The sequence below is a fragment of the Molossus molossus genome, unplaced genomic scaffold (genome assembly GCF_014108415.1).
Source record: "Molossus molossus isolate mMolMol1 unplaced genomic scaffold, mMolMol1.p scaffold_m16_p_31, whole genome shotgun sequence".
NCBI classification, from domain to species: domain Eukaryota; kingdom Metazoa; phylum Chordata; class Mammalia; order Chiroptera; family Molossidae; genus Molossus; species Molossus molossus.
In genome coordinates, this window is record NW_023425368.1 from 757145 (window position 1) to 781687 (window position 24543).

General features: G+C 60.4%; 2 protein-coding genes across 2 annotated transcripts in view; one reads left to right on the forward strand and one right to left on the reverse strand.

Annotated features, from left to right (window-relative positions):
- Positions 1 to 7821: 7821 nt before the first annotated feature.
- On the forward strand, positions 7822 to 8778 carry LOC118643133 (mas-related G-protein coupled receptor member X1-like). Its single transcript, XM_036281040.1, has one exon. The coding sequence runs from the start codon at positions 7822 to 7824 to the stop codon at positions 8776 to 8778; it is 957 nt and encodes a 318-aa protein (XP_036136933.1).
- A 3923-nt stretch (positions 8779 to 12701) lies between these two features.
- The window catches only part of NADSYN1 (NAD synthetase 1), a 35765-nt gene continuing 23923 nt past the window's right edge, over positions 12702 to 24543 (reverse strand). The window contains exons 13-21 of the mRNA XM_036281167.1: positions 24135 to 24237; positions 23502 to 23670; positions 22582 to 22717; positions 21350 to 21456; positions 15716 to 15847; positions 15291 to 15360; positions 15044 to 15172; positions 14424 to 14600; positions 12702 to 12923 (exon numbers count right to left, since the gene is read on the reverse strand). Coding sequence (XP_036137060.1) covers positions 12873 to 12923; positions 14424 to 14600; positions 15044 to 15172; positions 15291 to 15360; positions 15716 to 15847; positions 21350 to 21456; positions 22582 to 22717; positions 23502 to 23670; positions 24135 to 24237 — 1074 coding nt within the window. The 3' untranslated portion in view covers positions 12702 to 12872. The remainder of the gene's footprint in view (positions 12924 to 14423; positions 14601 to 15043; positions 15173 to 15290; positions 15361 to 15715; positions 15848 to 21349; positions 21457 to 22581; positions 22718 to 23501; positions 23671 to 24134; positions 24238 to 24543) is intronic.

The window sequence follows — 24543 nt, forward strand, 5'->3', positions numbered from 1 at the left end:
ACACAGTGGTCGCCGTCTCCACTCTGGGTGGGCCGTGAGGGACCTCGGTTCCTGGAGGGGAGCTTCCCAGGGTCCCCGGGTGTGGGAGACTGTTTGCATGGCATCCATTTTGCAAAAATCTGCTCTGCCATCTCCCGCCCCAAGGCAGGATATCTCTGTCTGCATCTCTGCATACAATGTTTCTGCATTCCTTTAAGTAACCATTTACTCAGCCAGTTATGCTGTTTGTCTTTTGTTCCACCTGTGATATTTACATGATGTTTACTTGAAATTGCTTCGGGGTGGTCACCACAGACATGCTTGGCAACAAATGTTCTTGTTTTTCTGCTCCTTGCCCTATATATACTGTGGATCTCCCCAGAATAAACGAGACTTGATCAGAGCCCTGTCTTGTCTCCATTTCTCGTGTCTCTTGTCCCTCCTCATCCTCACTCCCCCTCTAGAGTCCTCCTTGCTCGACCTGCGGGACGGGTCACCGGGGTCCGGGAACTACGTTTCGTCTGCTGACTCCCTGTCACAAGTAGCCCTTTCCGGCTCTCGGGTCCACCTGTCAGGGGTGTCTGGATTCGCGACATTCATCCCACGTTAGTCACTAAGTCTCCTCTTGGTACATATTTGAGATGTATGGACACGTGTCCCCGGGGTGTGAGTCCCTGTGAGCAGGACCGTACCAGGAAACAGGGTCTCCGCCGGTGATCGAGGGAAGGTGAGGTCACCAGGGTGGGTCCGCGTCCATTGCAACCGGTATCCTTAGAAGTCTGGCCACAGACACTCACAGAGGGATGACCCTGTGGGGACACGGGGGGAGGACGGCTGTTGTTATAACCCAGTAATTCTCCATCTGCTAGAAGAAGGAACCTCTCCTGGGTTCCTTGCACCCGAGTTGTTTTTGCAAAAATTCTTGAAGAGGAAGGTATGCATCAGCCAGGACCATGAGCTTAACTAATCAGGAGATGCCAGAAGGGACAATGAAACATCAAGGCTGGGGTCTAGTGAATGTTAAGAAATGTAAAATAAACAACGTGTGCAGTTACTAACTGCTGATATCTGCTTCTGTACACGTAGCTTGCTTGCTCTGCTAAACTCTTGAGTGACCCCTGCCCTATATAAGCAACCCTCCCCCTGAGCTCGGGGCTGCAGTTCTCCTCTGTGTAGGTGGCTGCAAACCCTGCGCAGGTAATAAAGCTCCTAATATTCAACATTACTTTGTGTCCGAGTGAGGTTGATTCTCCTGGGTTACAACACTGTGCGCACACCAAGGACAGGGGCCTGGGAGGACTCAGCCCGGTGACACCTGGTGTCAGACGTGCAGCCCGGGGGCTGTCAGCAGTGTCTGTGGTGTGTCCTTGTCCTCCCTCGCAGACCCGAGCTCACAGGAGAAAGGCCCCGAGACTGGCCCGGCGGGTGGGGGGAGTCTCTGCGGTCTCCAGGGGTGTGGTCCGCAGGGACGCTCCCCGGGCACTGCTGTCCCGAGAACAGATGCCCCACAGCTCCCAGGGCCTGCCCACCACCATCCCCCTTGTTCCCAACCCCGTGGGGTTCAGGCCAAAGCCAAGCCCAGCCGGGGACGATGGCGTCATTCCGTCACAGGGAGTGTTTGAGATGCTGTGTCCCAGGGTCTGATCTTTGACCTCTGGGGCTAGCTCCTCGGTCCTTCTGAGCTGACGGTGAACCTGTGTATTTCTGTTTATGTCTCATCTAAGACATTCCCCCTGCAGCCTGAGTTCCCGTTTGGGGGACAGTTTTTTGTTTTTTTTTTATCCTCACCCGAGGACATTTTTTTCCATTTTTTGCACAGATAGAGTGGGAGGGAGAGAGAGGAACAGAGAGAGAGAGAGAAACATCGACATGAAAGGGACACATCGAGTGGCTGCCACCTGCACGACCAACCAGGGCCGGGGACAAACTGCAACCGAGGTTCATGCCCTCAGCGGGAACCGAACCCTGGTCTCTCCGGACCGCAGGCCGGCGCTCTAAACGCTGAGCCACACCGGCCAGGGCAGGACAGTTTTTAAATAAGCGACATGGGTTTGTTTGGGGGAGGTAGACCCCACCCCTGGTGAAGAGGGCTCTTCTCCCCGACTGGCCACCGCCATCCCATCTCCCCTGGGGCAGGGGTGAGGGCGGGGGCCTGGGCTCCGCGAGTCGGATGGCTCTCGGGCTCAGGCAGTGAGCAGCCCGGAGAAGGTTCGGGGATGGGCCGGCCACACGCTCAGCAGTGCTGCCGGAGCAAGTGCAGCTCAGGACCTCACCGTGTTTGCTGACCGATCAGCTGAAGGCAGTGGCGAATGGCATAGAGGTGCCCGTGCGCTCTCCCACCCTCAAGAGGCACATCCTGGGAACCACTGCCCGGGGGCAAACCCACATGGACATGAGGGTGGGGGTGGAGATGCCCACCTCGCCCCGTTCCCCGGGTTGGCTTTCTTAGCACATGCCGGTCCAAATGGACTCCTTCATGGGACCAGCTGTGGGTCTGCACCCCAGGAAGGGATCCGCAGTGTCAGGACTCAGCTACTCCCATCTGAGGAGGCTGCTCCCAGGTCCCATTGGCTGACTGTGGGCCTGGCAGGGTCGTCGCAGGGCAATGAACTGCAAGCAGACCTGGTTCTTTAAAAAGATAAACAAGATTGATAGACCCTTAGCCAGACTCACCAAACAAAAAGAAAAGACACAAATAAACAAAATTAGAAATAAAAGAGAAGTAACATCTGACACCACAGAAATAAAAAGGATCTTTAGAAAACACTATGAACAGTTATACATCAACAAATTGGACAATCTTGGCAAAATGGACAAATTTCAAGAATCACAATCTCCCAAGTCTCCATCAGTAGATAAGTAGGGAGTGAGGGGGAGCTTCACAAAGGAGCAAATGCTCCTGATCTCTGGATGCAGCCACATTTATCTGGGGGTTTCATTCGCCTCGCCCTTGCTCCAGACCAAGTCTGGCAACTTCTCACCCGCCCGCCGGCCGTCCCTGGGGCTTCTCTCAAATGCTGGGGTCACTCCCTCCCTGCCCTTTGTCCTGGGCCGTCGGGGCAGAGAAGCCCTACCCCCTGAATGCTCGGCCGTCCTTGGACCTGTGGTTCTCAATGTGCCTGCGTCTGCGGCCTCGGGACGCCCCCTGCGTGTGCGGTGGGCTCAGGCCTGTCATTGCACCCAGCCCCAGGTCACGGGGCACCTGCTGCTCATTGCTGTCTAGGATCCATCTGGGGAACCCAGCTTCCCCCAAACCAGAGGAGGTTCTCTGTGGCTCTCCTGGAATCTTGGTGTTTTCTGTCTGGATCCATGATCCACCGGAAATGAAGCTCTGGCTGTTCATCCCCAGGGGTGGCCGTTCAGCCCAGAGCCTGGATGTGGTCTCCTCGCCTTTGTCTGATCAATGGGCCGCACCCGTCCTGGTCTGTTTGCTTTCAGTTTATCTTTATTTATTGTGGTTAGAGTTGATCCTCACCACAAGATCCTATATTCATGGAGTCTTCACACACCCGACCACCTGAGCACAGGCTATCGGCCTGAGCTCTTTGTCACGGAGAGACAGGCCCTCCACGTGGTGGACTGGCCCCGGGTGGGCAGGTCTCTCCTCTGTCAGACTCATCTCTGCTCCTTTGTCTGCCTCAGGCTGTGTCGTATGTCACAGGTCACCCCGACTCCCGGATCTGCGTCTCAGGGCTGGGTCCCTGCGCTGGGGCAGGAGACAGGAAGAAATACACTAGTGCACTGTGCAGGGCCGATGGGAGCACCTGGAGCGGGAGGAGGGCGGCTCCAGGAGAGGCTACTGAGAAATCCCCGCTCCTCCCCAAAGGCTGACCTCTCTTCAGACCAGGACGGCAGGAGGAAGCACAGAGACAAGCCCCAGGAAAGCACCCATCAGTAGGGACAGCAAGTGCAAAGGCCCCGGGGCAGAAAAGACCCCTGGCTTTGGTCCAGTGTGGAAAACAGCGGGTCCCGGAGTGTGGTGGGCAGGTCGTAGGACTCTGGTCATCCTGAGGTCACTGGCTGTTACCCCAGTGATCTGGAGGAACTCACACTGGTCAGGAAAATGAGAAGGTGTCCAGAGAGTCCAGCAGGGCAGTGGCTGGGACAGGATAGTTCCTTCGTCATAAATTCAAGTGTTTGTTTAGAAATAAAGGAAGATTCATCTTCCCGGACCTGAGCTGTGTTCTGAGTACTTGGCAATTATGGTGCAAAGAATACAAGTCTCTGCAGAGATTGCTTCTCCGGAGCAGCACTCAGGGGCTCCGAGAGCCTCCCCCGAGTGGACCACGTGGTTGAGAGAGTGGGAGGCGGGAGGGCGTCACCCGGATCACAGACCTGACCCTGGTCTGCAGGCCGCCTCAGTCCACACTTCACAGGACCCCTGGACACACACGGGGCGGCACCTCAGGCCTCCGCTGCTCCCAGGACCTCCCGCGGCCCCCAGACCTGAGGGTGCCCAGCCTCTCCGGGGACACAGGTGAGGAGAGATGCCTGTTTCCATTCCCTGACCTGGCCCCGCTGCTCCTTCTGGGAGGCTCTGAGCACCTCACTCCCCACGGGCCAGGCTCTGCCTGAGAGGGGACTTCCCACTGCTCTGGCCTCTGGGCGCCCAGGGTCAGGCTGGCTGGTGGCTGGTTGCTGGTCGCCCTGGAGAGTGGGCAGGGGGGCAGGAGACAGAGACAGGACCCCGAGACCCTCTGAGGGGCCAGAGTCTGATCGGGGAGCCCAACCTCCTAGCACTTTCTCTGTCACCTGGTGTCAAACCTCCTGAGAGGAGCCAGGCTGACTTCCCAGTGGGCCTGGGGAGGCTGCGGGAGCGTGTGGCTTCCGGGGGGCAGCTGCACCCCAAGAAAAAGCACAATTCTGCGGACAGAGGGGATGACACCATCTCTGGGGTCACACCTTACACCCGGCACATTCAGGTCGGGGGGAGGAAGAGCCTGCTGGGACTGCTGGTCCCGAGCTCAGGCCTGGCGGTGGCCGGGCTCCGTGTCCACACTAGACCTGCACCTGATCAGACCGCGTCACCCCGAGGGGACGTCACCCCGAGAAAGGGGTCTGGAGCGCTGTGGGCGCGTCCTAGCTTGGACCCTCCCAGGAGACGCTGCCTTCTCAGAGCCAGACTCTCCGGGCCGGGGCGCAGCCAGCCCATCTGGACTCATGGGTCTGGTGTGTGCAAAGGGCCTCACCCCACAGTGAGTCCCCCGTCTGCCTGTGTCCCTGACCTCAGACCAGCAGCAGGACGGACAGACAGACCGGGAGGACTCTCTCAGAGACACGGGTGGGGTGACTGCGGCAGCTGAGTTACCCGCTGAGGGGGGAGGGCTCTGCGAAGGGGGTTTCCAACATCTCCTGTCCTCCAGCTTGATGGGGTTACAATTGTCACTATAGAGTGTGCGTCCTGACGGCGTGTACCGTGAATCTGTCACGTGGACACTGCGGCATTGTCACATCATCAAGCTCAGTGCAGCCGTCACCTCGCACAGGCTCCTCCTTCCTCCTTTCCTCGGGGTGAGCACCGTGGAGCCCCAGCCCTCGGCCACTTCAGAAGGTGACGCATGTCTCAGTCTAGTCCTGCTGGACAGGACACCCCAGCACGACCCTCTCCCACCAGAGTCTGTGCCCTGTGACCTGCGCGTCCACGTCCCTCGGCCCCGGGATACGCTCCACCCCGTGCTTCCAGGAGTTCAGCTCTCTCAGGTCTCACGTCCACGGAGATCCTGCGCGTGTCCTCGTGCCTGGTCCCACTGAACACCACGCCCTCTCCGTTCACCGAGTTGTCACAAATGGTAGGACTTCCTTCCTTTTGTCCAGATCACTTTCCATCCAACACACACAGACACACATACACACATGAACATACACACATGGACACACACAGGAACAGACATGCACACACACACATACACACGTGCGCGAACACACACACACTGACAATGATCTTTGTTCACCTGTTGATGGACACTGAGGCTGTCCCCATGTCTGAGCTGCTGGGAATTTCGGGGTGCAGATATTTCCTCACGGTGGGATCCTGTTTCCTTGGGGGATCCCCAGCAGTGGGGTCGCTGAGGCTCTGGGGTCCCGGGCAGTGTCCTGAGTGACCTGCACACTCCTCTCTGTCGTGGCTGCACCACCTTCGCTCCCGCAGCCGTGCGCGGGGTCCTGTCCCTGGAGGGACGTTCCAGAGGAGGGTGGCGTTCACATCCGTGGCTTTGAGGGAAGCAGATCGCAGACCACCCTCCCTGACCGGACGGTCAGTGGGGGCTCATCCAGGCAGAGACCTTAGTAGAAGATCCAGACCTCCCGACGCAGGAGGACGTGTGTGTCCATTTCCCTTCCTCTGCTGTGTTAGACCTGGGACACGACAGTGATTTGTTCCGCAGGGAATCATGCGTAGGACATACAATAAACAAGACAATAGTGGGACACTGTTCCATAGCTACTACGTATGTTTGCTCCCCATGGCCCTGCCCTCCCGAGGTGACTGACTCATGCCACCTTCTGTCCCCACCGACCTCACTCACCACACTCCCTGCGGCCAGAGTCTCCGTGGCCGATGGAATGAACCGATTGCATCAGAAGAGCCGGAAGCCCCCCGTCCACGGCCCTGCAGAGACGTCACAGGCCTGGGCTCACACGTGCTCCGTGTCCCCTTCCAGGTGCATGACTGTCCGCGATAAGCCGGGGAGACTGTGTGGAGACGGTGGCCCGGGACACGGACAGAGCCGATCCCTGCAGCTCTGCGGAGGGGAGGGGACGGCACCCCGCCCACTCGGGGCAGCAGCGGTGGAGGGTGGTGAGTGGTCAGCTCCCTCCCCTGCACCTGCTACGTGTTTGCAGCCGTGGTGGGCCCTGGTCTAACCACATGCGTCGTCCTGGCATTTCCTAAAGCCAAGGGCCCCTGGGAGAGAAACAGAGGGGGCGGCGTGACTGGAGGGCCCCGCGGTGGGTCCAGGGGTCACCTGTGGGTCCAGGGGTCACCATGGTGGTGGAGCCCAGCCCCCGGGGACGGGAGGACGCGGACGGAGCCCAGCACACAGGCCCTGCGGGAGGGGCTCTGCTCTGCTGGGGCCGCAAGGAAGAGACGCGCTCGGGAAACAGCTGTCTCTTTGCGCACAGACAGGACACGCGAGCAGCATCCACACATGTGGGTCCACCGAGCACTGGGTGCGGCAGTGTTTCCTGGTCCCCAAAGGCTAAGCGATGTTGCGGGGTGACTTGGGGAGCAGAGACCTGGGGAGACGGCTCCCAGGGAAGAGTCAGGCCAGGTTCGCCAACCTCGCCTATGGGAGATGCTTCCATGTGTCTTCCTCCCACCGCGGGGAGAGAGGGAGAGAGACGGGAGGGGGCGAGGGGTGAACAGGTGAGGACAGAGCACAGGGATTAGAGGGTGATGTTGGGAACGAACTCTGCTGAGTTGAGGGAACAAATATTCCATGTGACCCATCACCTCTGCCCCCAGGTTTCTCTAGAGGGACGTGAGCTCTGAATGAGGAACAACCCCCAAGGGCGGCACCTGGCTGACTGTCCCTTTGGGAGTGGCCCCCGGACACACGGACAGGAGGGATCGGAGCGCCCAGAGCCAGGAGCCTGGGGAGCCGTGGGGTGGCTCTGGAGGAGGCGCCTGCGCACACGCGTGTCCCCCTGTCTCCCCAGGAAACGGCCCTGCAGTCCATCGCCCGCGTGTCTGAGTCCAGCCGTCCCGCCAGCTCCGGAGGCCTTGTGCTCGCGTCCTGGGGGTCTCAGCGGGGGTCTGCGGAGTGACAGACCACCCCGATCAGAGGTCCCGGCCCCGTGCCCATCGCCATCTTCCCAGGGGTGCCCCGCGGCAGCGCCCGGCAGATGGCTCAGGAGCCCAGCGGTGACGCCAGGGGCTTCTCTCCCAGACCAGGGCCCTGGCAGTCAGACCTAAGTAATGGGTCTGTGTCCCCTGCAGAGGCGAAGGCCCCCGGGAACATCACACAGACCCCATTAGGTGATGCCAAGTCCTCTTTCAATTACATGATCATTGTTGTCGCTGTGGTTCTGTTGATTGGCCTCTTTGGGTTGGTGGGGAACGGGACGGTCATCTGGCTGCTGGGTTTCCGGGTGAAGAGAAACCCCTTCTCGGTCTACATCCTCAACCTGGCCATCGCGGACTTCCTGTTCCTCTTATCCATCGCAGTTGTCGTGCTGCTTTTCATTAACAACACTCGGGATCTCACTATACTTATCCTGCCTGTGCTGTCCACGTCCTACCTGGCGGGGCTGACTCTGCTCATGGCCATCAGCACGGAGCGCTGCATCTCCGCGCTCTTCCCGATCTGGTACCGATGCCACCGCCCCGCCCACCTCTCGGCCATCGTGTGCGCTGTGCTTTGGGGACTGTCCCTCTGTCTGGGAGTAGTTTTCTCTGTGGGCATCTATTATCATCTTGTACTGTTTCTGATAGTAATTCTCGTCTACAATGTGACGTCCTTCCTGACCCTGCTGGTGCTGTGTGTGTCCAGCCTGACCCTGCTCTTCCGCGTCCACTGCGGCTCCTGGCGGAGACAGACCACGAAGCTCCACAGGGTCATCCTGCTCACCGTGCTGGCCTTCCTGCTGCTGGGGCTGCCCCTCAATGTCGGCTTGTTCATCAACCTCTTCTTCCCCTCACTGTTCAGTTTCCTCCGCTACGAGCCCATCTTCTACATCCCGTCCGTCCTGAACAGCACCGTCAACCCCGTCATCTACTTCTTTGTGGGGAGGCAGGGCCAGCTGCCGGGCCGAAAAGCTCTCCGGGACGTGCTCCAGAGCGCGCTGACGGAGGACACGTAGCTGAGCAGGTGAGGCCCCCGTCCTCTGTCAACCCTGCTGTCCACCTGGGCACGGGGAGGGGCAGCTGGGCTGGACCTCGGATCTGACCCTGAAAAGACCACCTGTCCGTGATCCATACTTTCTTTTCTTTCCATCTTGAATATTGCAGACTTCTCTCTTCTTTGCCCCTCAGCCTGGTTGCGCTCAACACAGACCTCAGCACCCTGTTGTCTGTGTCCACCGGCCAGGCCTGTGCGCACAAGTCCTGTGGTCAGTCTCCCCCACCCCACTCCCCTCTGAGATCGTCAGTCTGGCCCATGTTCCCATGACTCTCGTTCTGTTTCATTCATCAGTTTATCGTGTTTGTGCGGTTCCACGTGTACGTGAGACCATGTGATACTTGTCTCTCTCTGACCGGCTTCTTTTGCTGACGTAACACGGCCCAGGTCCCTCCGTGCTGTCGCAAAGGGTGGGAGAGCCTTTCCCTGCTGCATAGTATTCCACTGTGTAACGACCGTCGTAACTGCCCACCGAGGGCCTGAGTGCGTTAGGAGAAGTGAACATGTGTGTGGTGTCCACACTGTGCCCTGAGGTCACACGCGGGCCCCTGCGAGCTCACGTCCTGCCCCTCGTATGTTCCGACGAGGTCCCTCCCCCTCGCTGTGTTTCTCCAGCGTCCCCGGCCCTCGGCTGAAGGGCCAGGTGGGCACCAGGCAGGAAGGCCTCTGCCCTGAGACCCCAGAGCCCAGTGTCTGTCTCTGCTCTGCCTCCTAACACTCAGCGGAGCCATTTCCTTCCCCCGAGCATCACGGGGAGCCCGGGCCCCTGATGTCACTGTCCCCCTCTGTGTGTGTCTCAGGTGACATTCCTGCTCCTGCTGCAACAATGTCTCTCACTCTCCATATATACGGGAGCGAAGATTCCAGTGACCCATCCAAGAGGAAAGTTATGTCTCTCTCCGTGGGATGTGTGTGCATGTGTTTTATTGTGTGCATGCATGTAGGTGTGCATGCCTGTAGGTATGCGTGTGTGCATGTGTGTTCTCGTGTGTGCATGCAGGAGGATGTGTGCTGTGCACGTGTGTGCATGTAGATACGTGCACTAGCACTCTCTTTCATATATGTACATGCATGCAGGCAAGTGCAGTGTGTCCATGCATGTTAGTGCAAGAATGCATGTTAGCATGTATGCATGTACATACTTGTGCGTTTGTACATCTGTACATGTGTGTATGCATGTGATTGTGCACAAATATGCACGTGTGTGTGTCACATGCAGGTGAGGGTGTGCATGGTCCCCCCTGTGGCACGCGGTATAGAGGTGATAAGTGGACTGAAGTCAGGAGCCCGCATCCCATTCACACCCCAGGACACTCTCGTTAGGGGGGTGGTCCTCAGCCCCTCCCAGAATCCCACTAACGCAGAAGTCCACACCCACAGAGTGATGCTAACAAGGCGTCCACCTGGAGGGCGGCTCTGAGTTCAAGGGCATCGATGTCCTGAAACCACAGGAAGCACTGTTAGGGGCGTGGCACCGTTACCCGTGGAATGGAATTCTGTCCCCTCATCACAGTTGACACGTCCTTGTTGACAGCTGCAGGGGAGACGTTGGGGTCCCTGAGACAGGGCCCAACAGCAGATCCGTGTCCAGTGCATGAGGAGCAGACAGACGGGTCCTGTGTTGACCCCGTGATTGGATCCTGGACGGACTGATTCATCTGCGTGTCCCGAGTGCCCACCATGGGCGACCCTAGTGTCAGCGTTGGCGAAGTGAACTGTGACTACTGTGCAGGGAGAGGAAGGCGGCATAGACTTTTCCCAGTCGCTCCTTGTCCCCAACCTCAGAGGTAACGAGACTCACAGCCGGGACCCTCCCGACACAGGTCCCAGCCCTGCAGCGAAGGTGGATTCTGCCGCCAGTCGGGCATCAGAAGGAAGGTGCTGGTGTTTGTCTTTCTGTGAGGACTAATCTCACTTAGAATGACGCTCTCTAGGTCCATCCATGTTGTTAATGGTACAAGTCTTTCCTTTTCATTGCTGTGTAATATTCCACTGCATGTATGTTCCAGCTCGTCCCTACGCCTTGTCTGTGGATGGACACCTGGGCTGTCCTGTATCGTGGCTACTGTAAATAACGTGCAATGAACATATAGGTGCATATGTCTTTCCAAATTAGCATTTGGATGTCTTCAGAGATATGGAATTGCTGGGTCACAGGGTGGTTGCGGCTCTACTTTCGAGGATCCTCCACACTGTTTCCACAGGGGCGGCACCAGCCTGCCTTCCCCACGGTGCACGAGGATCCCCTCTGCACGTGCTCCCAGCACCTGTCGTCTGCTGATTGACGATGACAGTCGTTCTGACAGGTGTGATGTCCCAGCTCACTGTGGTTGACATTTCATCTCTGAGGGTTGGTGACCTTGAGCCTCTCCTCACATGTCTACAGGCCATCGGTACGTCCTCTTTGGAGAAATGTGTATTCAGGTCCTCTGCCCATTTTTGACTAGATAATATGATTCCACGTATATGTGGGATCTAAGAAAATACTAGATAAATGAACAGACCAAACAGAAATAGGCTCACAGATGGGGAGACACCCTGATGATGCCCGGTAGGGGGGGATGGTAAGAACGGGGGAGGGACGCAGAGGCGCACATGGCAGTCACCAGGCGGTCACGGGATGTTATGTCCACGCGGGGCGTGTGTCAGGGCGTGGCGTCTGAGGGGGGCACACTCATCGGGTGGTCACTCTGTATGACTATTTAATCACTGTGTTGTACTCCAGAAACGCATGCACCGGTGAAGTCAGCTGTAATGGAAAATAAGTAAACAAATAAAAAATACAATGTCAAGTAATAAATTGAGAAGAAAGTTGTCTGTCCTGCGGGTGATGCCCCTGGAGCGGGTCCGCGGGACGGCCCGTGCGCTGTCCTGATGGGAGGGGCTGAGGCTGTGCTGGGTGACAGGTGGTCTCTGTGGAGGTCAAGGCCTGGGTCGTGCTGTCTGTGGCCTGTGGCCTCTCCCCAGGCTGTCCTTCTGCCTGAGCCCCACCCTGCCCTGCCCTTTGCTGCGTCCTCCCGAGCCCGGTGCTCAGCGGGACCGTCTGCGCCCCGAGAGCCTCTGTCACTGGGCAGGAGGGTGGCAAAGTCCGGCCTGAATGGTGGGGCCACTCACAGGGCACCCGGACAGGCAGCGGGGCCCTAGAGCCTGCAGGGCTGGTGACCTGCTGGAGGCTGGCCTCCGGGTCTGGCAGGATGACAGCCAGGGGACATCTGGTTGGTCTGGGTCAGACCGGAGCCCACATGTTGGGTTGGGAGGAGGGGCCCTGGGGGGCAGTGCAGGGCCGGGGACAGAGGCTCTGAGGGCCGGGTGTTCGGCTGTGGCTGCTGTTCTGCTGGTGGCCCCGGAGTCCGTGTGTGTTCTCTGCGACGTTCCCCTCATCGGCCGCTCCTGTGCAGCTGTTTTATTATTTTATTCCAGAGCGAGGAACATCCATGTGACGCACACACGCTGACCAGGGACACACCCTGAAGCCTAGGTCTGTGCTCTGACCGGTCAGAGAATCCCAGACCCAGGGCTGCCCCAGAGGCTGCGAGAGCCAGGTGTCGGCCAGGTGGAGGGGTTCGGCGAGGGGCCGGGTGTCCAGGTGCGTCCCTCACGGCGTGGCGGAGCGTCTGGTCAGAGCGCCAAAGGGCAGCAGGACCGAGGTGGGTCTGGGGCTCGTCCAGTCTATGGCTGCGAAGAGGAGCCAGTCAGAGGGGCCGTGAGGAGTCACAGGGGCAGAGGCAGGGACGGAGGACAGGCCACCCTGCAGCAGGACAGAGACAGCGAGGGTGGGGGAGGGGCCAGGAGAGGCACCCCCCACCCCGAGCCTGGTCCCCACGGGCCTCGAGGACACACAGGAGCCCACAGACAGGCAGGCAAGGCGCTTACGTCAAGACAGTTAAAATCACACTCTCTTTATTCCAACCCTCTTCTAAGGAACAGAAAGGTCCCTCTCCCTTGAAACGTGGAACAAGATGTGTGGACACGCTGCGGGCTCAGGGCAGAGAGGGCACAGCTCCGCTCAAGGTCACCAGCAAGGCTGAGGTCACATGGGCCCTCCACGCAGGCCCGTCAGTCCACGCCGTCCACGTCCTGCCGCTCCCTCCTCTCCAGCTGCAGAACCTAGCAGGAGGGGCCCGTGAGAACGAGCGTCCCAGGGCGACCGCACACTGAGAAGCCGGACACACCACGTGCACGGACAGGCCACACGCCCGTGGCCACTGTGGGGCGGAGACACTGCTGGTGATGCTGCCCACCCAGCGTGGCTGCTCAGGTCTCCGCCTTTGCCCACCTCCTGATCTGGGGGGACCCCGGCTGGGCCCATCCAGGTGGGGACCAACCTGCCTCTCACTAAGTGGGAGCCGGGGGAGGGGTGTCCTGGGCATCACTGTGGGACCTTAGGGGGATCCCCGAGCTGCCCACCAGGTGCCCAGCAGCACACACTCTGCCCTGGTTCAGGTCCCCAGACACATCTCCAGAGGTGGCCGGATGTCCCCTGGGGGCAGCACCCCCCCCAAGAGCCACCGCCCTCAGCGCAGTGTGACCTGGTTGCAGCCTCAGTTTACCCATTGCCCCTCAGAAGTCAGAGTGGGCTCCCCCCGCCCGTGCTGTCCAGCTCAGGGTGCCCTCCCCACAGCTGACCAGGTTGAAGGGCTCCTGTCTCCCTCTCAGCCACCTGTCTCCTCCATCAGACTGTCACACGCGTGGGGGCAGCTGACCGGGGTCTATGGAGGGAAGGGAAGGGGGTCGGCCTATACCTGGTTTTGAATGATCCTGTGAGATTATTTTCTTTTAATTTTAGAAAGAGAGAAAGAAACATCGATGGGTTGTCTCCCACATGCACCCAGAGAGGGTATGGAACCCACAGCCCGGGTACGCGCCCTGACCGGGAACGGGGCCCGCGGCCCGAGTACGCGCCCTGACCGGGAACGGGGCCCGCGGCCCGGGTACGCGCCCTGACTGGGATGGACCCGCGGCCCGGGTACGCGCCCTGACCGGGATGGGACCCGCCACCTTATGCCTTATGGGAGGACGCTCCAACTTACGGAGCCACCCAGCCAGGGCCCTTACCTGCTTTAAAATTGGTTTTATTGCCCGGCCAGTGTGCCAGTGGACTGTCGTCCCAGGGACTGAGGGGTCTGGGTTCGATTCCCGGTCAGGGCACATGCCCGGGTTGTGGGCACAATCCCCAGTAGGGGGCGTGCAGGAGGCAGCCAACTGATGTTTCTCTCACCCATGGGTGTTTCTCTCTCTCTCTCCTTTCCTCTCTCTCTAAAATATCAAAAATAAATACCATTGGTTTTATTAACCCTCCCTGGGTTCTGTTATTAATTATCTGGGAAAAGGACGGGCACAGGGAGGTTAGCAGCCGTGCAGCCGTCCGCCTGTCCAGCTGTCCGTCTAGGACAGGGACTGGCACTGAACTCACACCACGGGGGACGGCTGCTCATGTGGGGTGCGCGACCCCCGTAGACACTGCACAGCCTGGACCGCCCACGCCCAACTCTGCTCTGCGGGGACCAGGACGGTAAACACACCATCGGGTCCGCCCCTCTCAGCTGCCAACGCCCCGAGCCGCCGGGGCTCCGGGCCGGGCACTGGGGGCAGCGCTCTGCCGTGTACCTGGTTTTCTATGCAGCGGAACTGCCAGGGCCAGCCGGCGCGGTAGAGAAAGGGCCGCAGGTCGAAGCGGTTGTCGTCGGGGCTGTAGCGCTCGGCGTGGTACCCGGGCGTGAGCGTGGTCGTCTTGTGCCGGTTCAGGGAGTACTTGGAGAAGAACTGCTTCACCTTGTCAGCCACCTGGCGGGCGGGGAAGGCACCAGGCCTGAGTCACCTGCGCTGCGCCAGCCGAGCGTCCCCGCGGCATCGGAAGGTCCCTGGACGTGGGACGGACAAATGCCAGCGCTCGGGCCGGGGCGGCGGGCTGAGCACAAACCGTGTGGATTCTGACACCAGCACCCAGGAGACCTGAGCGGGGTCCCGGAAGCATCTACCGCCTCGGCTTCCGGGCGGTTCTCCGGGGCCCAGCTCTGCAGGCCGCAGCCCCACCAAGCCTGACGAGGAGGGAGAGCGGCTGCGCTCTGCCTGCACGGGAAGGGCGTGGGCGCTGGCTGTGGGGTGCCGAGGCCTGAGCTGGGGACGGCTGGGAACTGGGCGGAGGCAGCGTGTGGGTCTGAAGGTCACGCCCGCCGGACTCGCCCTGCAAGCCCAGGCCGCCTCTGCCCGGCGACGTGCCCGGGTACCTGCCGAGGGCTGCAGAGGTCTCTCCACAGGTGCAGCAGTTTGCAGAACATGCTGTAGGGCCCGGTCTTGGCCACCTTCCGGAGCGTCCCGTAGACCGAGAGCTCCGCGTACGTCATCCCCATGTCTTCCTGCGGCGAAGGGTGGCAGAGTCCGTGCCGGGACGGCCGACCCCTTCCTGGGGGGACGGGGACCGGGACCCAGGGGCGGGGACCCAGGGCAGAAGCACGGTGACAGCGCCGCCGTTACCTCGTCAGTCTGGGACACCTGTCCGTCGGCCAAGGGCTCCAGCTCCGCGGTGGCCGGCGCGGCCAGGATGCTGTGGAGAGATCGCACAGTCAGTCACGGAGCCGGGCCCCAGTGACGCCCACAGGTGCTCCTGGCACCAGGGTCTCTGAGGCACGAGACAGAACCTGCATCAGACCTCCTGCCTGGATGGCGGGGGAGGGGGCGGGGGAGGCAGGTGGCGGCTGCCTGGTGTGGCCGGGCCCAGGGGCTGGGGAGCAGGAGCAGGGCCAGGGGGTCCTGGTCCTGAGATTCTCAAGCGCAGGCGGAAGGGGAGACTGATCATCAGGGGGCAGGGAGCTGGGGTGGTAGCCGAGCGGGCGAGGGTGTCTCGGGCCGGCTGGGCCGGGCACGGGGCTCAGGGCCGCACCGGGCTCTGGGGTGCTCACCGCTGCAGGGCGGGGAGCTGGAAGCGCTCGACGCAGAACTGGATGAAGGCCCGCAGGTCCGTCTTGCTGATCCCGCCGATGGGGTTGATGTCCGCGCTGGAGCAGTCGTACTTGGTCAGATAGCCCAGGAGGCTGCGGCGGAGAGAACGCGTCCCTGTGGCCGACCCCAGGGGCTGCCGATGCCGCCAGCTGGGGCCTGGCGTCCCCGACTCCTTCCCCCGGGGCCCGGGGAGCCAGAGCTCGGCAGGTCGGGGGCCGTCCGGTCGGCCTGGACGGACTGTGAAGGGGCAGAGCTGCCGAGAGAGGACCCAGGGCCTGGCTGGCCGGAGCCAGGTTTGGGGGCCTCAGCCCCTGCGGGGGGCACCCTACCCTGGGGTGGAGGACAGAGCCTCTGTGCACATGGGGGGCTGAGCCCCAGCAGCAGGGCCAGCTCCTCAATGCCGTCTAGAGAGTCAGAAGAGTACCCCGAAGATGCCCACATCCTCATCCCTGGCACCCCTGAGGACATGAGCTGGCCCCGTGGAGGTGAGGACTTGACCCTGCATCCCTGGGTGCGCCCTAAGTGCAACCCCAGGGAACAGGGATCGGCGGGGGATGGGGGGAGGTCAGAGGAGCTGTGCCCACAGCGGACAGGCCCAGAGATGCTCTGAGGTGGAGGGAGGGCCACCAGCACAGGAATGCGGGCGTCCGGAACGGAGCGGCCAGGAACAAACGCCCTGCACCCAGGAGGACCCAGGAGACCGCTTTGTGCTGCTGAGGCCCGACGTGGGCATTTCTCGTGGCGGCCACGGCCACGGCCACCTCCTCCGTGCAGGCCCCGTGGTCTCTCACCGGGACAACTGCAGGTCTCCACCCCACCTCCAAGGCCCGTCCTGACCGGCACACTGGGCTGTCTGAATCTCCTCAGTGGGGCCCTTCCCGCACACGGCCTAGGGTCTGGCTGCCTGTCTCGCGAGGCGCATTTCTGCCCCCCACCCCACCCCCGGCTCACACTCAAGGCTGCATCCGAGGCGGCTCCTTCCCCACCTGGAACCCTCCGTCCCGGAGCTGAAAGGCCCTGTCCGGCCAGCACCACTTGCCGTGGCTGCTCTGAGGACGTCGCCCTGAGAGAGGGAGGCTCCCACCTCAGGGCCTTTGCACAGGCTGCCTGAGCGGTGTCTCCCCCTCCCCACCCCCACAGACCGTCATACACGAACACGCCCCGGGCCTCCCCGGCACCCTGCTTCCCATCGACACCCACGCTCCCTTTCCCTGCTCTCTCGCTCTCGGGCGACGGTGTCGCGAGCACCGGGGCATGTCCGGCGTGATCTGTGTGCTCCGCTAGGGGGACGGGCACGGCCTTCCTGTCCCATTCACAGCGCGGGGCACCTGTCCGTGGGGCTGCTCCCATCTGTGTGTCCCTCGAGCAAACTGGAACCCAACGCACCCAAAGGAAGACAGACTGGAGACGTTTCTGGTGCGTGTGACTCCTCGCCCGAGGTGTTTCCCATCGGTTCCCGGAGAGCAGACGGGAGGGCGAGGGAGAGAGAGACACTGACGTGTGAGGCACACATCAACTGCTGCCTCTCTCGTGACCCGCCCCGGGCCAGTGACTGCACCTGCAACCAGGTAGGGCCTCACTGAGAACCGAACGTGCAACCCTATGGTCCAAAGGGCAGTGGGCTCGACTCCTGGTCAAGGGCACGCACCTCGGGTGCAGGTTCGATACCCGTCCCCGGTCAGGGTGAAGCGGGAGGCAGCAGTCAGTGCGTCTCTCTCTCCCTTCCTTCCTTCCTTCCGCTCTCTCTGAATATCCGTGGAAACATCCTCGGTGAGGAGTAAGGAAAAATGGAACAAAACAGACGAACACCCCCGCTCTCTGAATATCCGTGGAAACATCCTCGAGGGAGGAGTAAGGAAAAATGGAACAAAACAGATGAACACACCCCCCCACATTTACCGCCGGGCCAGACAACGGCATTCCAGGCGGTCACCCCAGACACAGAGGCTACGCACAAAATGAAAGAATCAACGCGACGGAGAGTTATAACCTGGGGGTTCTACCCCGAAACGTCAAGGAAAAGAAGAGACGGTGGCGAGTGAGACGGACCCACCCAGCCCCACAGACGGGACAGAGGGCGACAGCGGCGGAAGGAGGCGTGTGTGGCCACAGCGGGCTCAGCGGCAAAGAGAAACGAGGGAGCCCTCAGCAGGTGCCGTAAATCCCCCTGAACCGACGCCCAGCATTTCTGAGCACCCCCCACCCCGAGAAACACGTTCGCTAAGACATTAAATACCAGAAAACACTGGACTAGGGTTGTGAGGGGAAACGTTACAATAACGTAACTACGCAACACACGAAATTCTCGTTCGTCCACGTGCACGAAAGAACCCCAAACATACACCCCTATTCTGAACTGCGTCAGGGCTCGGTGACGCCAGCCATCGCCCCTCCTGAAGGTCCGGCTCACAGTGGGGGGGGGCAGCGGGAGGGGAGCCGAGCGCCAATGAAACGCGCAAGGGGAGGGCGAGGGCGTCCCAGCTTCAGGGTGCTGACACCACGTGGTCGTGCTTAGAGAGTAAAATAGGGGACTTCCAGTCTAGATGGCAGGTAGGTAAATGCGGCATCGCGTCCTCCTACAACCACATCAAAGTTACAACTAAACTACAGCACAACCATCATTCACAACCGCCTGAAATCCAGCTGGATGGAAGTCCTACAGCTACGGAATCAGAGCAGCAGCCACCTCGAGACTGGTAGGAGGGGCGGAGGCGGAGGGGCTGGTCCCACACCCACGGGTGGCAGATAAAAATCAGGAGGCCACCTGGGCTGGCAAGGTCCTCCCTGAGGACTGAGGGGTCCCCGTCCCACACCAGGTGCCCCGCTCAGGGTTCCAGTGCCAGGAAGAGAATCCCCATCACTTCTGGCTGGAAAAACCAGCGGGAACTGAGGCTCAGGGAGGCTGAGGCGGCTGGAGCCCCAGGCAGCTCCTTAAAGGGACCGCGCACGGACTTATCAGACTCTCTCCCTCTAAGCTTGGAGGGGAGGCAGCTCGAGGGGCGCCAGAGACATACAGGGAAGAACTGAGCTGTTTGGCACTGGAGCGAGGGCTGGAGAGGGGGCTTTCTCCAGGACAGACGTGCTGTAAGAGGCCCTTGTTCCTTTGGTGAGCCCTTCCCGGGGGCGGCAGACAGTCACCATATCTGGGACTCCAGCAACCTGGCTCACACTGGTAGCCCCGCCCGGCTGACTCCCTGAGCCCCCCCACCCCACCCAACTTTCAGGCCCACCCAAGCTGTTGCCACTTGCTTAACCATAGGACTGGTCTGTCTTGGATCCTGCTTCAGGTTTTTCCTAAATTCTTTCAAACAAGCAGCATCTGGTCTCAGATAGCCCCATACCCCTCGTTAAGTAATACACAGAAACAAACACAGGGAGGCAGCCAAAATGAGGAGACAAAGAAACAGGTCCCAAATGAAAGAACAGAACAAAACCCCAGGAAAAGAACGAAGCGAAATGGAGATAAGCAACCTAACAGATGCTGAGTTCAAAATACTGCTTATCAGGATGCTCAATGAACTCAGTGAGAACCTCAGCAAACTTAGGGAGGGCCTCAAGAGCATAAAAAAGGACCAGTCAGAAATGAAGGAGGCACAGTCAGAAATGAAGGAGGCACTAACTGAAATAAAGAATAATTTATACAGATACAATAGTTGAGTAGGTAAAGCCAAGAAGCAAACCATCGATTTGGAATATAAGGAAGCAAAAAACGCCCAATTAGAACAGCAAAAAGAAAAAAGAATCCAAAAAATGAGGATAGTGTAAGGAGCCTCTGGGACAACTTCAAGCGTGCCAACATTCGCATCTTGGGGTGCCAGAAGGAGAAGAGAGAGAACAAGAAATTGAAAACCTATTTGAAACAATAATGGCAGAAAATTTCCCTAACTTGGTGAAGGAAACAGACATACAAGTCCAGGAAGCACAGAGAGTCCCAAACAAGATGAACCCCAAGAGGCCCACACCAAGACACATCATCATCAAAATGCAAAAGGTTCAAGACAAAGAGAGAATCTTTAAAGCAGCGAGAGAAAGGCAGCTAGTTACCTATAAGGGAGTTCCCATTAGGCTGTCAGCTGATTTCTCAAAAGAAACTTTGCAGGCCAGAAGGGAGTGGCAAGAAATATTCAGAGTGATGAAAAGCAAGAACCTACAACCAAGGTTACTCTATCCTGCAAAGCTGTCATTTAGAATCGATGGCCATATAAAGCCTTTCCCAGACAAGAAAAAGTTAAAGAAGTTCATTACCACCAAACCATTGTTATATGAAATGTTGAAGGGTCTTTTTGAAGAAAAAGATAAAATATATGAACAAACAAAATGGCAATGAATACATATCTATCAAGAACTGAATCTACAAACAAAATGAACAGGCAGAACAGAAACTTTCTCATAGATACAGAGAAGATTTTGTTGGTTGCCAGATGGGAGGGGGTTGGGAGAAGGGTGAGAAAGGTGAAGGGATTAAGAACAAAGTGGATGCTAGACTGACAAACCTCAAAGAGAAGGGGGTTGGGGGGTGGGAAGAAATAAACCAAAGAACTTATATGCATAACCAATGGACACAGACAACAGTGTGGGAAAAGGCAGGAGGCGGGAGTGGGTAGGAGGGGGTCAATGGGGGGAAAATGAGGAACATCTGTAATACATTCAACAATAAAGATAAGAAAGAAAAGAAAAAAAAGAAAGTAAAATAAAATCCAACCCTGCAAATATCTGAGAGAGAATCTGCCAGTAGACACGCAAGGATGCAGAAAGAGTAAGCAGCTGTACTATGGGTAGGGAGATGGTGGGTGGATAGATGGGTGGATGGTGGGTGGGTGGGTAGAGGGTGGATACTAGGTGGGTGGAGGGTGGATACTGGGTGGGTGGAGTGGTGGATGGCGGATGGACTGAAGGACAGATGGTGGACAAACGGATGGAGAGATGAATGGGTGGACAGACTGGCGCACAAACTGACAGCAGGACCAATGACGACACACAGGCTCTGCACGTCCTCAGTGACGGGGAGTGACCAGGAGCAGCAACCAGAACAGCTGCGGGGCCGGGACTGCGGACACCAGGGCGGGGCCGGAGCTCGCCCACCCTGCACCCTGCACCCTGCACCCTCCACCCTGCACCCTGCACCCTCCACCTTGCACCCTGCACCCTCCTCTGTGGGCTTGCAGGTCTGCTGGGATTTATCTGGAAGCCCTGAATTTCTTTTCAACCTGGGATCAACATGATGGAGACCGTGTGTTCAGTCCCAACACAGAAGGGGCCTGGTTTGGAGTGAAAACTGGGTGCGGAGAAAGGCCCCGAGCGGCGTGGGATCCGCACTGGAGGAGGAGATGGGCCTCCCGTGCGAGGTGGGTGGGAAGACGAGTCCGCGTCCAGCGTGAAGGAGGAACGGGAGCGGGGGAGGGGCGGCAGCCTCCACCCTCGGGGCCCTGCGAGGTGCCGGAGACCATGCTGTGCCCTGAGCAACCCGGGGTGACGTGACGCCCCCGGTGCACCGCACAGCAGCGGCAGATGCTACGGACACACTGCCTGGAGGAGCACTCACCCCCGAGATCTGAGGTGCTCAGGACCCCTCCCCGCACCCGCCGGACACACACCTCTCGTCCACGTTGGCCGATCCCAGCACCAGAAGTCCACCTGGAGCACCCCGAGACCAGAGGCTCAGCTGAGCGAAGAGATAGGCGATGACCATCCTCAGTCGAGCCTGGACGACAAGGGGGAAACGTCACCCTGCGCAGGGCACAGGCGTGGGGGACGCGTGAGTTGGCATCACGGTCCAGTCGCAGCTCGAGAGACAGGCTCTGCCCAGGCGGCCCCGGAACAGCAGGGTCAGAGGCGTTCGGCCCCCGTGTCCAGAGAAGACCGAGCTGCCTCCGCGGCGCCCGTGCTCAGCGCTGGCCGAGACCAGGACTGGGGGGCCCAGAGCCGGGCCGGGTGTGGGGGGGGGCTGGGCTGCTGACGCACTGGGAGAAATCTTGACACCCAGTCCCACACCCTGTGTCATTGGTGGTTCTGGAGGAGGGGAGGCCACCCACGTCCAGCAGAAGGGCGACAGAGAGGGGGCAGCTCCAAGCAGCTGGAGCCCGGGGCCCTCTGTCTCCACCAGCCGACCAGCACCAGCTTCCCTGAAGCAGCCCTAAGGGGGCAGTGAACCCACACCGAAGAAGCAGAGAACATTCACGCACACGGTGCACACTCACACCGCACCCGCATGCGTGCTCACTCACACACACCGCACACGCATGAGTGCTCACTCACACAACCGCACACGCATGCCGTGCTCACCCACACACACCGCACGCATGCCGTGCTCACCCACACACACCGCACACGCATGCCGTGCTCACCCACACACACCACACACGCATGCCGTGCTCACCCACACACACCACACACGCATGCCGTGATCACCCACACACACCGCACACATGCCGTGCTCACATACACCGCACACATGCTGTGCTCACTCACACACACCGCACGCGTGCCGTGCTCACTCACACACACCGCACGCATGCCGTGCTCACACACACCGCACGCACATGCCGTGCTCACCCACACACACCGCACACATGCCGTGCACACACTGCACACGTACACTCACCCACACTCTAATGCACACACGTGCACACACATGCTCACAATCCACACACTCACAGCCCCTTCTCACAAACTTTCAAACCCCGTTACGCCCGCACCCCCGCAGACGCCCTTGCTCTTGCCCACACGCACCCCTGAGCCTTGTCCGGGAGGCCGCAGGGTCAGCCCACCCTCCCGTCCCGGGTCCCTGCTGCCCACACAGTGGCCGTGGCCGGGCTGGGAGGCCCACCTGCACGTTCTGCAGGGCCAGGTTCTCCCGGCTGCTTCCTCCGTGAACCGCAAACAGGGGCCTTTTCCCCGTCACCAGGCTGAAGATGCCCACGACGGCCTTCACGGCGGGGTCGATGCCGAGGCCGATGTGGTGGCTGCAGGAGGGCGGGAGGGTGTGAGGGGCAGGCGGGGCGGGCAGGGGTGAGGCGCACGCAGCGCAAACCGCCGCTTTAACCGGTCCCAGTGCGCCCACAATGCGTGCAACCGCCTGTCCAGTTCCAGAACTTTCCATCACCCCCAAAGGAGACCCTGGACCCACCCGCTGTCCCTCCCCAATCTCCTCTTCAGTCCCTGAAACCACCAATCCACTTTCTGTCTCTATGGACCTGCCCACGCTGGGCATTTCGGACGTGGGGTCACACGACGTGTCCCTCTGTGTCTGGCTTAGTCACTCAGCACACGTCCTCGGGCCCGTCCACCTTGCAGGCATCAGGGTTGCCTTCGTCTCTAAGACCGAGTCATAAACATCGCACTGCGTGGACGGACCCCCGGTGTGCCCAGCCTGCCGACGGCCACGCGGGCTGACCCGCCTTCGGCTGTGTGACCAGCGTGAGCACGGGTGTGCTCCAGCTGCGTGGGTCCCTGCACCCGGGCTTCAGGTCCAGGCTCATTAGTGGGACTTGGGGACGGCTCTGAGCTGAGCTGGGCGAACGGGGCAGCTCCTCGCTCTTCCTGAGGAGGCAGCGTGAGCGGGGCCCCGAGAAAGGCCCTCGCCGTCCCCCTTCTTCAGCCACGACCGCGGGGTGGAGAGGGCCGGCGGGGCGTGACCCTGGGACACAGGACGGGAAGGAGGGCGGAAACCAGACAGCTGGGATTCGGGGCCCAACTGGTGCATAGGCTCCCCCAAACCCGCCTGACTCCTCGATGCACGCTGAGCACCTCCCGATCTGCTGCGCCAGCTCTCGGGCCCGGTCGCTCGTGTCCTGGGAGGAGTTCTCGCTGGCCATGTAGCAGGTGGTCAGGAGGCGTCCACAGAGCTCCCTCGGGTCCTGGGGGGTGTAGCTGGCCTGGCTCACGACGGCCCGGACGTCGGCCAGCACCTCCTGATCTGAAAACCACAGCACGGAGGGGGCAGCCGCTTGCTGCGCGTGGGCCCCGGAGCCCAGTCCCTGCCCCGCCCCCAGCACCTCGTCACGGGAGGAGCGTCGCCCCGTGGGGTCTGGCTGCACCCCGGAGGGCTCGGTCAGTGCCAAGGCGGGCCAGGGGAGGACGCGCAGTCGGGTTGCCCGGCCCCGAAGCCTGTGCCTTGTCCCGGGCCACAGTGACGAGAGACAGACACACAGATGGCTGTGAACCGTGTGCCGTGAACACAGCCCCTGGCCCAGAGCCCGGGCAGGGACTTTAGTGGCCTTGCTGCCCCAGGCCCAGGCCCCGGGAGGATGCAGGACATCTGAGCACACCTGCAGAGCCTCCTCCACCCACGACGCCCACGGCCTGGCCTTCCCTCTGCTCCTCCACAGGCAGCGAGCGCCGGCCCCCAGAGCTCCCCCGCCCCCCACAGACGTCACTTACTTCCCGTCTTCACGGCCTCGCAGACCTGGCGGCACATGGAATAGACGAGGCAGGCGGTGGCCGCGCTGTCCACCCCGCCGCTCAGGGGCAGGAAAAACCCGGCCTGGAACGAGCCAACCCAGCGCAGCTATGAGCACACCTCAGAGACGGGTGCACCCCAGCTCAGCCCCACCCACCCGCGAACCTGGACGAGCACCCATGGCGATGACGGGGGCACCCGCGCTCTCACGGGGGAGGGAGAAGGTGCCTGCACACCCCACTGTGGGTTTCCAGAGGGCAGAGGCCTTCCACTGGAGGGCGCCAAGGCTGACCTCGTGGGTATGAGACACGCTAACCCCCGGACAGGGTGTCTGGTAACCGACTGTCAGCAGACAGGAGCCCGACCCTGGCCACACGAACCTCGGGGCCC